The sequence below is a fragment of the Populus nigra genome, chromosome 7, assembly GCF_951802175.1.
Source record: "Populus nigra chromosome 7, ddPopNigr1.1, whole genome shotgun sequence".
Taxonomy (NCBI): domain Eukaryota; kingdom Viridiplantae; phylum Streptophyta; class Magnoliopsida; order Malpighiales; family Salicaceae; genus Populus; species Populus nigra.
Genome location: NC_084858.1, coordinates 15,262,159 through 15,276,481, shown reverse-complemented (window position 1 = coordinate 15,276,481; position 14,323 = coordinate 15,262,159). Strand labels below are relative to the sequence as shown.

General features: G+C 29.0%; 1 protein-coding gene and 1 pseudogene across 1 annotated transcript; both read left to right on the top strand.

Annotated features, from left to right (window-relative positions):
• The first annotated feature begins 8,003 nt into the window (after positions 1-8,003).
• Positions 8,004-12,523, top strand: LOC133700097 (protein PTST, chloroplastic-like; annotated as a pseudogene).
• LOC133700252 (uncharacterized) lies at positions 12,180-13,768 on the top strand. Its single transcript, XM_062123804.1, has 2 exons — positions 12,180-12,929; positions 13,351-13,768. The coding sequence occupies exons 1-2, from the start codon at positions 12,659-12,661 to the stop codon at positions 13,524-13,526; spliced, it is 447 nt and encodes a 148-aa protein (XP_061979788.1). The 5' UTR covers positions 12,180-12,658; the 3' UTR covers positions 13,527-13,768.
• Positions 13,769-14,323: the final 555 nt, after the last annotated feature.

The following is a 14,323-nucleotide window of genomic DNA, read 5'->3' as shown; positions in this document are numbered from 1 at the left end:
GAAGATTTTTGTTAGAGATATTAAAGATATGTTTGGAGACACAGAGAACTCATTTGAAGACATAAAGATTTCATAGAGACATGAAAATCTCATTTATAAAGATTTTTTTGCTAGGGACATGAGATCTTATTGTGAAGATTTTTCATTAGATATATGAATATACATTTAGAGAAACATTACTTCTTTTATTCAAAACTTCAGAATATAATGGAGATATAATTTTTGAAAAGCTTCTGATTTAAGTTATTGCATCACAAGAATTTTATTTTATTTGTTCATGTTGCATCGTTTTCTTCATAAATTATTAGAGATATCCCCTGGAGATCAATTATTATATTTTTTTTTTCAAGGCATGACATTCCTCAGTGTGTGGTTGTGGTCGCCATAGAAGTGATAAAATTTGTTAGGGTTTCTTATGTTTCTGTCACTCTTCATAAGAGATGATTGTCACATAAAATCCTTGTCCTGAATGGTAGCTAACACCTCAACATGTATAATGGTAAGAGGTGTTGTTAAAAGCTTAGAAAATATCATGTGATCACGATAAATGAATTGATATTTTATGATATCCCTCATGCAAATATCACTTATATTATAGTGTTTGCACTCATTGTAATTGAACAAATGTTGAGTTCAACCATTAGACTCAGTACTCAATCGAGTGTGCAATGTGCCACCGTTTAACAACATTAATCAATTCATTTTTATTATTAATTATTTGATTAACCTCTAAATTAGACCCTCCTGCCATACTTATATGACAAAATGCCCAATCATGTAAACAACAAAACTAGACCTAAAAGCATCTTCAAATTCAGGAGCAGGAGGAATAATTTCATCATTTTCATTATCACTAGGCTCATAATAGTCAAATCTATATTAATTAGCAAAAAGATTGTCAAACATACAATCATCTATAATTTGTAGCAAATCATCCGATAATAAACTATTTTTATCTCTACCAACTGAATTTGTAAGACTAGCAGAAATTTGAACACACACAGATTTTGATTGATTACTTACATAATCATCATGCTCAAACCATTTTGAATGAAAGAATCTATCATTGTCTTAAACTACCATCATACAAAATCGATACAAGATAATATTGTTGTTCATCAAGTGGACACCTCCAAATTATTTCAACATCAATATCGTTATAATTTCACCTTAAGTCCATGAAAAATAGTTTATTTCATTTCTACATACAACATGCCTAAATTACTAGTTAACAATAAACTGCTCCCGTCATTGTATGTGATACTATTGTTCACTTCCGAAACAATATTACTACCGTAATAACATAATATAAATATATTATTAGACATTCTATAAAAAAAATCGGATTCTAGTCAATTTAACATAATTTTAACTAAATTGCATTACATCAATCATAATTGGCAAAATTCATAGCAAATTCAATCAAATTCTTAAAATTTAAAGTTAAAGCAAACTAAACATTCATAATACATTATCAATTGATATTTTTAATGCTCAATTGCATTAAATCAAACATAAATTTATAGCAAATTAATTTAATTCAAAGAAAATACTAAATTCTTTAACTTATCAACAATTAAATGAAACATGTAATTCATCATAATTCAACTACATTTATGCTCTATTACATGAATGTATGTGCGTATTTAACTATATTATTAGTCTATTCCAACAATATACACCAATTTAATCTAAATTAAACGCAACAAATAATTAATTAAACCTATTTTCATGTTCAACTATATCAAATAAACTCTAATTGAATATATTTTTAACTAATTTATCATTGATTCAACAAACCTTAAATTCACCATAAACCCTAAATTCAACTTCAACAATTATTTGATTTCAACCAAACCAAATACAAATTAATAACAATGTAGTATGTTTACCTTGCTTATATGACAACAAGAATGGTTGGGGTAGTGGCGACAGTGGTGATGGCAACAAAGGGGACAATGAGTTTTCAACACAAAAATACCAAATGATGCTTAAAGACTATGATGGATTCTATTTAGTTGTTTTAAGAGCAAAATCTAAGTGATTAATGAGTTTTTTAAGAGACACATGAGGGAGACTGTGGGTTTTATTAAAGAGAGGGGGGAGTGTCTATGTGTTGTTGTTGTTTGATCTGTTTAAATTTTAATTGGTATTGTGCTTATAAAGCATGACATTTTAAGTTGTTGCGCTTCTAAATGTCGTGCTTCAAAAACACAACTAGATCAAATTATATTATTTCACTAATTTTTTTAAATAGTATCATTCTCTTAAATCTTTAAATTTACCGTGCTAATTTAATTTTTAAAAAAACAAGAAGTTCTCCCTTGACAACATTAACCACCTAGGCTATCCTTGTTTGTTCATTCACTTAGACTTTGCCCGAATATTAAGCTGCGTTTGTTTTCGGGAAACCACTTTCTAACTTTCCTGTGTTTGTTTACCATTAGGAAAGTTGGTTAACGAAAAACACTTTTCGGTCAACGGAAAACACTTTCCAGTCAAAGGAAAATTTGGCTTGGTTTCCAAGAAAGTGTTTTCCTTTTATATTGGGCGGAAAACACTTTCTGGAAGTTGTGGAAAATTTAGAAATATCATATTATTTGATGATTATATCAAATTTGATCCTCAAACTTTTGATTGCTATATATATATTGTTTTGAATATTTGTTTTTCAATTTCATCCCTTAAAATTTATTTTTTATATTAATTTTGGTCCTTGTTTTTATAATTGTTATTTACTTTTCTCTTATCATTTTTTAATTGAAATTTTTTATCTATCAAATTTGGTTCTCATTTTTTTTATTGTTTCTTATTTTATTTGAAATAATTTATGAAATGTTAATTATTATTATTTTTATTTCTTGATCTTTCAGTTTTTTTTATTTTTTAGATTTGATCTCTATTATTTTGATTATTATTTATTTTATTTGAGATAATTTATGAAATTATATTTTTTTTCAATTTCATTGCCATTCATTTTTTTAATTTGTAAGATTTGTTCCTCATTATTTTAATAAATTTGAAAAAAATAAAACATTAATAAGTTATTTTCCAGCTTATTTTCCATGACATAACCAAATATTGGAAAATATTTTGCAATTTATTTTTCATTATACTATCAAATATCAAAAAATAATTTACTTTCCCGGAATTCACTTTTCAAAAAGAAATTACTTTTCAGCAAACAAACGAGACCTTAGAGTTGGTAAGGATGGACTGCAATCTTTTCACATCATATTGTTCAGTTTATGGATAGAGTTTAATTTTTTAATTAGTGATTGAATTTTAAAATATTTTTTATTTTAAAATATATTAAAATATTATATATTTTTTATTTTAATGTGAGAACATTAAAACCATTCAAAACTATCTAAAAAAATTAATTTAAAATAAAAACAACACCATCACTAGTACCAAACACGTTCTCAATCTTATTCTATTGAGATTGGTACAAGAATCTCTCTCTCTCTCTCTCTCTCTCTCTCTCATAAATATGAATGAGAGAGAGAGAGAGAGAGAGAGAGAGAGAGAGAGAGAGAGAGAGAGAGAGCGCTCGTAATCATCATGTTCACCACTAACTAACTGGTGAGTTGGAGGTAATGAATGATTCATTGAACAATGAGGCTATCACCCTGAGAAAAAGTGAGTTACAAAGTTTCGAACTTGACGTCTCATAAAACCATTTATTAAACATTTGAAAACTGAGTCACACTACACATACGGAAGCAGCTCTTCTAAAATGTGGCGCTGGTCTCCACTTTTGTAGAAAAGATCCTCGTTTTGATCTTCACCTTTCATAAAACGACGACCACTTATTCCTTTTAGATTATTCTGTTTATTTTTGTATATTTTTGTATATTTTTAATATATTAATATTAAAAATAATTTTTAAAAACAACTGAAACCGCTGGCGAAGACTAATCTCCGCTAAAGGTCAAGAATCGATGTACAAGGAAGGAAGGAAGGAAAGAAAGGCATGCATGATTGGCGGGTAAATCTCATAACAGACGAGTTTGCTTTCATTATTTGATTTGGACTTCTTTCTACATTTGATAAGACCTTTCATTCCTTTCCAGTTTCAGTTTCAATTATTTCTCATCTGTTATTCCGTTTCATCCACGGTTTGCCGTCGATCGAGTCTTCTTTTTCCACCATAATTAAAATAAAATGCCAGTCTTCTCGACTTTTATTTTTTAAAAAAATAAATCAAAAATTTTATACATATATTTAATTAAATAAAATTAAAAACTATAAAAAATATTAATGTTTTTATTTGACTCTCTTTATTACAGGTCAGGTGAAAAACATTTCTAATGCAAAAAATTAAAAACATTCACAAAATTGCCATTGCTACTATGATTTACCATTTCGTTTTAGTATAATTAGTATATTATCTAATATACCACTTGTATTATAGATAGTTATACGTAAAGTTATCATATTTGGATGGTTTTTGCCTGTTATTTGATCTGATTTAAGATTCGAGTTCCTAAATTATTGGGTTAATATATTTCAATTATTTTCTCTAAGACTACATTGTTTATTTAAAAATAAAATATTCTTAAAGTTAACTCAATTAGATCTCACTTAAATACATCAATATCCAAAATAATTATAAATGAATTGTGATTTATAAAAAATAACTAAGCCTTTTATTGTTCTTCTTCATGTTATCAGCTTAATTAGAATTGTAGAAGCTGGTCTCATACGGCGTTTGCTTTGTTTGTTAATAATGTGAGATGTCTTATCATATATTATAATAATACTCGAGAGTGAGTGGATGTTTTTGTTGTTAAATTTGTTTTTTAAATTATTTTTAGTTTAAAAATAATTTAAAGTGATTTTTTTATATATAATTTTGATATACAAATATGTATATAATTTAATTAAAAAAATTACTTTACACCATATTATCAAACAAACACTACCTACCAATAAAATAACTGCTAAAAATAAAATAAAAACTATCCAATATCCATCATAAAAAATCTAGAAGCCAATTAGTTGCAATAAAGACGGCCAAATCTTTCTAGATGGAGATTTGTTTTTTAAAAGACGTAGAAAGTCAAACTAAAAGGAGAAAATGGTAAAATATCTTTTTTCCTCAATCAGCACGCGTAAATAGAAGATAATTAATCCTGCTAGAAATTGCTTTTTAATTAAGAGACTAATATTTCAATGGTAAATTGTTTTTTTTCCTCCATCAACACTAGCATATGGGATGGAATATCAAAGGCGCTAGGTGCGCGGGCATGCCTTGACTTCTTTTTTATTGACCCTTTAGGTATTTTTTCCTTCGAGTTTTTTCTTTAGATTTTTCTTGTTAACAAGGTCATCTCAAGTAGAATTCCACACAATTTACTTTAAAATCAAGACTAAATAAATATTTGGCTCAGGATTTTACAAATTTAAACTATTATACCGAGTCTAACAATAATACTAAGAAGTTTTTTATAATCTAGATATTATTTTTTTATATTCATTTTTTTTAATCCAAGCAGCAATGATAGTGCATAAATAAACTAGTAACAAATATACTTGGGGAAGGGGGTGTTAAACAATTAATGTTTTTAATGGAGCTCTAGAGATATTTTAATACGGATTATAATAGTAAAATGACCATTTTATTCCTGAATCATATAACATTTGTCTTGGCTGAAAGGGTAATAAGATCTTTTTTTAATGAATAGTAAAAATACTAGAATACTCTTATAACAATAAAATATGCCTGGCATCTAAGGGTAGTTTTGGTTTTAAATTTTAAATGAACAATGAGATTACTTAGATGCTTTTAAAGTAAAAGATAAAACTTCTTTGGTTAAGGGTTATTTTTTACTTTTCAAGCTGGTTTTTTTTTTTTATTGTTGTTGAGGGTATTATGATATTTTTACACAAATTTATTAAAATTAAAATTAAAATTTAAAAATTTATTGGTACATGCGTTGTAAACACTAGCATATGGGAGACACTCATGCACTTTAATTAGCACGTGTAGTGCTTTTTAACTAGTGGACCTTGCCCTTTTGCCATGTCTTTAGATGCAAAGCCTCGTCATTTTTCTTTTGATGCAACGCATGTCACTGGTAAGTTAATGGTTTGTCACTAGTTAGACCCCCCTATTTTCTCTCTTTTCCCTCATATATTGCAGACTAATCTTCTTGTTTTTTTATATTTCTACTTCGGCATTTTTTTTAATTTTTAATTTTTAATTTTTAATTTTTGTTCTTGATCTTTTTGTAAAAGTTTTATTTTTTTTTTAAATTTAATCCTCGTTCTTTTAATTTTTAATTTTTTTTGTTGGAGTTATTTTTCCTTTAAATTTAACCCTCCAATAAAAAAAATTATGTCCTTTTTCTTTTAATTTCTTAGTTTTGTCCTTATCCTTTTTGTGAAAGTTTTATTTATTTTCAATGTAGTCCTTCAATTACAAATTGTCAATTATTATTTTTTTTCAATTTGATCCTTATTCTTTTAATTTCTATTTTTTCCCTTAGATCGTTTATACAATTTTTATTAGTTTTTAATTTTATCCTTCAATTCAAGTTATTATTATTTTTTTTTCAATTTGGTCCTCCTTCTTTTATTATTTTTTTCTTTTATTATTTTTCTTTTAAATATAACCCTCCAATAAATTTTTTTTTATTTCCCTCTAATTTAATTTTTTTATTTTGATTTTCACTCTCATTCTTTTAATTTTTTTTTAATTTTTGATCCTTTTATGTTGTTAATTTTTTCTCCCGTTTCATTCTTCTTCATTTAATTTGCTAAGGATTATGCTTCACTAATTTTTCATGTATGATATTTCAATTTAATAACCGGACTCATAAGTTTGAAAGGTTGGCATGGATCAACATTTTTTTTTGATTTCATTATATAGCATTAGTTTTTATTTTTTTTAAAAAAATTGACTTTGCGGTTTTTTTTTATTAAATTATCATGATCTCATGACCTGAGTCATGAGTTTTGCGGGCTATCATAGGTTAACTTGTCTCTTATTACCTATATTACATGTTTTTCATCCTACCTAGAGTTCACTAAGACTTTGTGTCCCCTTTTTTTTTTCCTTCTAATTTCATACATCCATGAATTTTTTTCCCATTGTTTCATCTTTTATATATATATATATATATAAAACATAATTTGTTATTGATCTCTATTCTCCCGTCATATATTTAAAATTAAATCACCTTATTAAATTTAATTTCTTTTATTTTTTAAACATACTTGAACATTATTTTTATATATAAAAAAATAAGATCCGCGGGGTAGGGCAGCCTAGTGTATTCTACAAGGCATTTGTCAAACATTTTCTTAACCTTTTGAGGTTGGATTTGGTTTCAAGAGAACTGGACCAAAGCCCATAAAAAAAATCTACAAGGGCAGCACTTGCTTGCCCCACTCATCTAGTGATTTATGATTAAGAAATTATAACCTCTTCCTTACTGACACGTGGGCTAATGGTTTCATGGTACGTGTCATGGTACATGATTAACTATTTCTCTCTCTGCCACCCTAAAAAATAATAATAATAATAAAAAACCCTTCCTTCACTTTCTTCCTCTTCAAATTGTACTGTTTTCTATCCTCCAAATTGCTTTGGTTGGTAGGTGCCTTGGAAGTTACAAGTAGCATGTTGTTTTTGTCTCTTGATGGTCTAATTAGCACACTGTAATGTATTTATTTGTGTATGCAAGAAAACATATTTTTTTCTGTTTAAAGTTAGAATCTTTATGCTAAATATTATGATTCTGTTGTTATGTTCTGCTTGATATTTCCATTCTATGTGTTTTGTATGAATTTGCAAGTTGCAACTATGTGTAAATAGTGTTGTTAGGATCATTCTAGTATTTCTGTAGTTTAGCAATACTTAGCCTCTCTTGGATTTTGGATAAAGGTTTTTTTCTTTTTGGTTCCTTTTCTGTTTTGGAAGATGGATAACTGTAGTCTTGAATTCTCTCTCGCTTCTCTGTGTACATGAGTTGTTTTTAATGCATGAGGTGAGAATGACTTTGAAGAGTGCCGTGAGGATTCAAGTGTGAGGAACGAATCAGATGAATGTGCCAGAGCATGGAAGCTCATAACTTGAAATTGGTGTTTCTCTTGATGAGTTCGACAGATTTTTTGAGGAATTTCATCAGATAGGATAGGTGCTTGTCCACAGAACGTAGAAATGAATGTTAGCCTGCAAATCTTAAGCGTTTTATTGGCAAGCAAGTGCCATGGTTTTCATGGAATTCACCAATCTTAGAAGCGGAAAGAATCCATAAGCTTACTTATAATGTGGCTGGCTGCAATATTAAGCCAGGCAACCCAAGGTTGGCACATTATCATCGAGGTTCTGCTCAGAAAAATTGGATGAGCAATGTATTGTGGAGAACCTACACTGTGCCTGTTAGTTTGGAGGAATCTTCGTCAACACAGCCAGAAGGTTGTTCTGTGGATGAAGAAAATGCATCTGAGGATTCACCAGAAGAGCCTCTTCATCGACCATTGAGTGGTGATGAGGTGAGCTCACATTTCCATGGCTTCTTGGTACATTTGATAATCTCAGACACAGTTTTCTCTTTGATGTAACAGCAAACAGAGACCTTCCCTTTCTATACCCACTAGAACTCAATGATCAATATAGTGAACCACAAAAGAACTTTCAAGGTAGGACTGATACCCGTTCTTTAATGACTTTTAACTGCATAATACATAGGAATACAACAATTAAATTAAAAGGCGACAGATTTATAAGAAAATAGCATGTGCATACTTCCTGGCATCCTCATCATGTTATAGGTAGAAAACACAAAAAGGCATGTTTTTCTTACTATTAAGTAAGATATACGTAATACCGTGGATGTATTGTTTATTTTTTAATAATTCATTTTGATAGTTTTATTTTCTACGATTTCATCATAATTCAAAGCCAATTACTTTTAATTTTTTAAGCAATGGTGAAATTACAAGAAAAGTGATCGAAATAAAAAGGACATAAAACATGGATGGCGTGCCAGAGATTTTATAAAAAATACACTTAAGTTCTTGATCCTTAAAAATAACGCAATTTATATAATTTAGATTATTTTAAATTTCAAAAAATTAATTTTGATACAAAAATTTATTTGTATTATTTTTTAGTTCCTGATTATAGAGATGAGAGGGAGAGATCGCTGATTTCAGCATAAAAGAAGTCGTCATTCAAGCCATTTTCAACCATCAAAATAATTTTTTTTGATTTTCATGGTTTTCAAGCGATGAGATAAGTTTGATGATGGTGTGCCAAGAGCCTCAATATTTGTTGAAAAAACATATCTAAGTCGGGAAAGATAAATCTAACCCGATTTGATTTTGACTTTTTGGATTATTTTTAAGGTTTTTTAGGTTGATGGGTTTCTTTGTAGGTGTTGCAAGGGTGTTGATGAGATTTTTTGGGATTAAAATGACTTAAAAGTTGAGTTTTTTGGGTAAAAGAGACACTGCAATGTTTTTCCGGCCACCATAGTGACAACAAAAATCTGGACTCACAAACAATAAGTTGTCAAAGTTTTTTTTTTTTTCTAAAAAATAGGAGCAAATGACAAGTCATTCATCTTTTTAAAAAATAACAAAAAAATAAGCTAGGTTCAGGCGCACGGGCTTGGGCTTTAAGGCTTGCTCACGCCTCTGTGCTTTTCCTTTATAATGGCCAAGGTGTGTTGGGTTATAGATTCGTGACTTAACTTGTCAAACTTATCATTCGAGTCATGAACTTAACCGGGTTAAATATTATTATTATTATTATTTTGCTTCTTTTTTTAATTGATATCTATTTTTAATATGTTTTTTTAAATAATTTTTAAATTTATGTTTTAATTAATATCACTCATTTTTTATTATTTTTGTTTTTGCTTATTTAATATTTTTTGGATATAGATTTTTTTTTTAAAAAATATTTTGTGCGAATTTGATTTTTAAAGAGATTTGTTTTGTTTTATTTATATTTTTTATAGATAAACTTTATTTTTGAAAATAAAAATATTTATTTTTTGATAATATTTTTAATATATATAACATTGCATAATATTTTTTTATTTTATTTTATTTAATCAATTAAATGTGTATTTATTTTTATTATTGTTTGATTGAATAAACAATTTCTTTAATAAATAGATTTAGCAAACACAACTAGATAAATGTCATGTCTATATTTTGATTTATATCTGTGTTTCTATTTTTTTAATTTTAATTTTATTTATTATTAATAAATAATTTTTTAAAACTAAAAAAATATATTAAAAACTACATATATAATTTTTTAAAAACAATATCTGAACCCGCTGACCTCAAATAAAGTGGTAGCTTCAATTTTATTTTATTTTATGGTTGAAGCTGTAGCTTCTATAGATGTCCCTACTTTTTGTGCTGGGCAAAAATATAATAGCATATTTGACCTGAGAAGTGACAGTATTATTTTGTTTTCTCTGTCTCGTGTTTGACCATTTTCTCCAATTTATACGTCTGGTTCTATTTCTAGTTACAGCTCTGCTTCATTTGTAATTAGAAGTGATCAGTTTTCATCAGGATGTGTTGGAAATCAGCCCCGTTGCTGAATTCTCTTATGCTGTGAATTGAACGTGCCCCCCGAGGTCGTCGTTGTAATATTTGGTTTCTAGTTAGTTCAACTTACATGGACTAGAACCAAAACAAATTTTCATGGGTTTCCATATCTGTAAGTCTATCCTTTTGAAAAGAAACCGGACAGATGTTCTATAATGTTTGACAGTTGAAGGCACTGCTGCTCGATTCTCAGAGAGAAAAACTTTCAAAAAAACCAAGTGAAGCCGATCAGCGAAACCGGGTTCTCAAACGACGGGTTTGTATACATGAAAGGTTAGGCGTGTTCTTTATGAAAGCCTGATATAGTTTTGCATCAAAAAATCCTTTTTATGGTTTGCTTGTGGCTTTGCCTGCATTCTAGTGTTTCTTTTGATGCTATTGTTTTACTGACGATTTTCCATCATTTTCCTTACAAAAGTTCTACTGGTATATGTGTTGCTGTAAAGCTGTGCAAGAAAAATTGAAGGAACAAACAAAGGACGTGGATACCGCACCACCATCCAAGGAGGTTTCCTTGTACGTTCTGGTGTGGCATGGGAGAAGTAGGAATGCAAGAAAGCTCCTTATATTCCTTAGACATTTTGCTGACTAATTTCGATTTCAAGATATTTTGAGTAATGTAAAAGAATTTGTTGGGGGAGGCCTCTTCTCATAAAGATTCATCTATTTTCAGAGTGTACAAGAAATGGGCACCTTCGTTGGTTGGAGTGAAGGGGAGAACTTATCTCCTGAGTATGATGGTTCTTTCACTAAGTTCGCAACAACATGAATGCTCTTGGTGGATGGAGGGTGGCAATTGTCTCCAAAAAATACCTATCTTTTTAGGTTTTTTAAAAAGAATTCAATTCAAAATAAAACTCAGTACAAGCTAAGGTTTCTAGTTGAAATTCACTTCGTTAACCATTAATCAAGCTAGATTTTATAAGAAAGTGTGTAGTTACTTGCTGAAAAATACTAAAACAATTATTCAATATACAAGTTTTCAGCTTTCACTTACTATTATTAACTATGCTTTTTTGCATTTTTAATTACAATCTCATAATAATGACATTAAAAAAATGCAACGTCTTGCGTGTGAAGTAATATTCCCGATGGATGCCAAGGTTACTAATTAATCTTGCAAAGCGGCACCATGGCCACACAAATTAAATAAAGCTTGCTGGACATGGCATGGATGGCCTAGGATAGCTTACATTTGCCCTCCGATCCTCTCCTAGTTAGTTACTGTTAATAGATTACATTATCTACTATTTAGCATAATAATTCCCAATTAATTAGAACAACTTGCATGTTGTCATCTTGTAGTTAGCACGACTAAGGAAAACATATAAAAATGAACTCACTCTGTACTAAAAGGAAAATCCCAAATGTCCACTTGTGTTGTAATAGTTATCAAGGGAAGAATTAACTAAATTGTCGAAAGAATGAAAGAGAAATAATTAAGAACACAAAAATTAAATAGTAGTGCTGGTAACTAAACAAGAGCACAAATCGGTCGACTTCTTTCATAGGAAATGCAATGTTTGATTACTATCTAAAACATGAAAGATTTATTTCATGTTTTTGTATCTTTATTTATTTATTTTAGAACACTCACCGAAACCAAATGTATATAGTCTGCTAAAGGCCACAAAAACAGATTCACGTAAACCAGCAAGAGCAAATAAAACAACTCTCTTGTCTCTATATAAATAAACCCTACACTTCTTATGCTTATATTCTTCTTCTAAACGATAACCTCAGTACGCATATCTCCCTGTCTTCTTCATTTTTCATTCCTTTTTGGATGTTTGAAACAAGATCTATAACCTTTTTGATGCACTTTCTCTCTACTCTTTCTTCTCAGAGAGGTTTTGCTCGTTCTCTTCACGGGCTTATCTTCCACTTTGGCTCTGGCAAGCAAGCCTGGTGCTACCGTTGCCTTGGCCTTGATCCCTAAAGAAAACCTCACAAGATTAATTAGTTGTTTTATCTTCTTCTTCTTTTTTGTTTTTTTAATTGAAACCCTCAGCTTCTTTTTTCTTTTTACTTTGAGCTATATATCTTGCTTTTTCATCAAAGAAAGGCTACAAAAATGGAAAAGATGAAGAGAAATGTGAGCGAGAAAATGATGTTAAAAAAGCAGATAAAGAATAAGAAAGGTGATGACAAAACGAATAGGTTCTTGGTAAGTGTCAATTTTCTTGGGAGTGCAGGGCCTATAAGGTTTGTGGTTAATGGGGATGATCTTGTTTCTGGGGTCATTGACACTGCTTTGAAGACGTATGCCCGTGGAGGCCGGCTCCCAGTTCTTGGCTTTGATGTCAATAAATTCCTTCTCTACTGTGCTAATCCACCTTCAGATGGTATTTTCACTTTACCCTTTCTTGAAAATTTCACAATTGTTTTTTATTTTTATTTTTTGCCTTGAATTCCTTCCTTATTCTCTTTATTTGATATTACTATTGATCATTGAGGTAATAATTTAATTATAGTTGTGAAAACTAATCTACGATTAGGATTGATAAGAAAAAAAATACTGGGTTTTGTATTGTAATATAGGATCAACAGAGTTTCATGTATAAACTAAAAACAAACTCGATTTGAGTTAGATTTCAAGTCTAAATTTCTCGATTTAATCTATCAGATCTCATTGGGTTTAACTTGTTCAATTCCAAGAGCTTTTTTTTTTTCAAAGATTTTAATATATACTTTAGTAGTTATGTTAAATAAACTAATTGGTAGGTCGGGTAAAATCATTTTCGTTTTTTTTTTTTTTTCATGTAGCGTTGAATCCACGGGAGCCAATAGGTTCCCAAGAGGGAAGGAATTTTGTGCTGTGCAAGAAACAGCTGCAACCACAAATGACAGAAATGAGATCAGACATCGTAGCAAAAAAACCATCTGGGTGGAAGGCATTGATGACTGCATTTCTTCCCATATGGGGATTGGTTGGTACTTGAAAATGTCAATTATACAATAATTAAATATCAGTATCCAGCATGCTTAATTATGTCTCTGATTATGACTTTGGTCAGGTGTGAGTTCTACCTCACAAGTCTCTACTAGTTCGATGCTTTTCTGGAGCATATACTAGAGACAATATTATTAATATGTTGTAAAAATGAGAGCATATATATGTTCTCTATGTATAAATCAAATAATGTGCGTTTTCATTATTTGCAAACGAATGGCATCTTTGGCATCATGCTTGCTTGTTCTTGTAATCTAATCTTGACTCTTGAATTTTGATTATTGGTATCTTAGTGATCCTTTTTATATTTTTATTGTTTTTAAAAGAGACAGCTAGGAAAATATTTAAGTGGATTACATAAATAATGACAAAGGAGAAAAAAAAGAGAGAGAACGAATATCACTTAAATGCTCTAATTGTAATTTTATTAATAACATGATTATTTTTGTATTTTAAAAGTGTTTTTTAGAAAGTTTGAAATTTTTTTTATATTTTTTGATCGCTTTGATGTGTTAATATTAAAAATAAAATTTTAAAAATAAAAAAATATTATTTTAATAAATTTTCAAGTAAAAAATAATTATTATTACAATATTAAATAAATTCTAAATTACAAGCTCAGATTCAAAATTATACTTGATGGAAAATTGTCAAGAATAATAATTTATACTTATACTCACTTTGAAAAAAAATAATAGTAAATAACTAAGTTGAATTCAAATATTTAAAAGATGTTTGAAAGAAATAAAATTTAATTTATTTTTTATTTTCATATTATTCTCATCA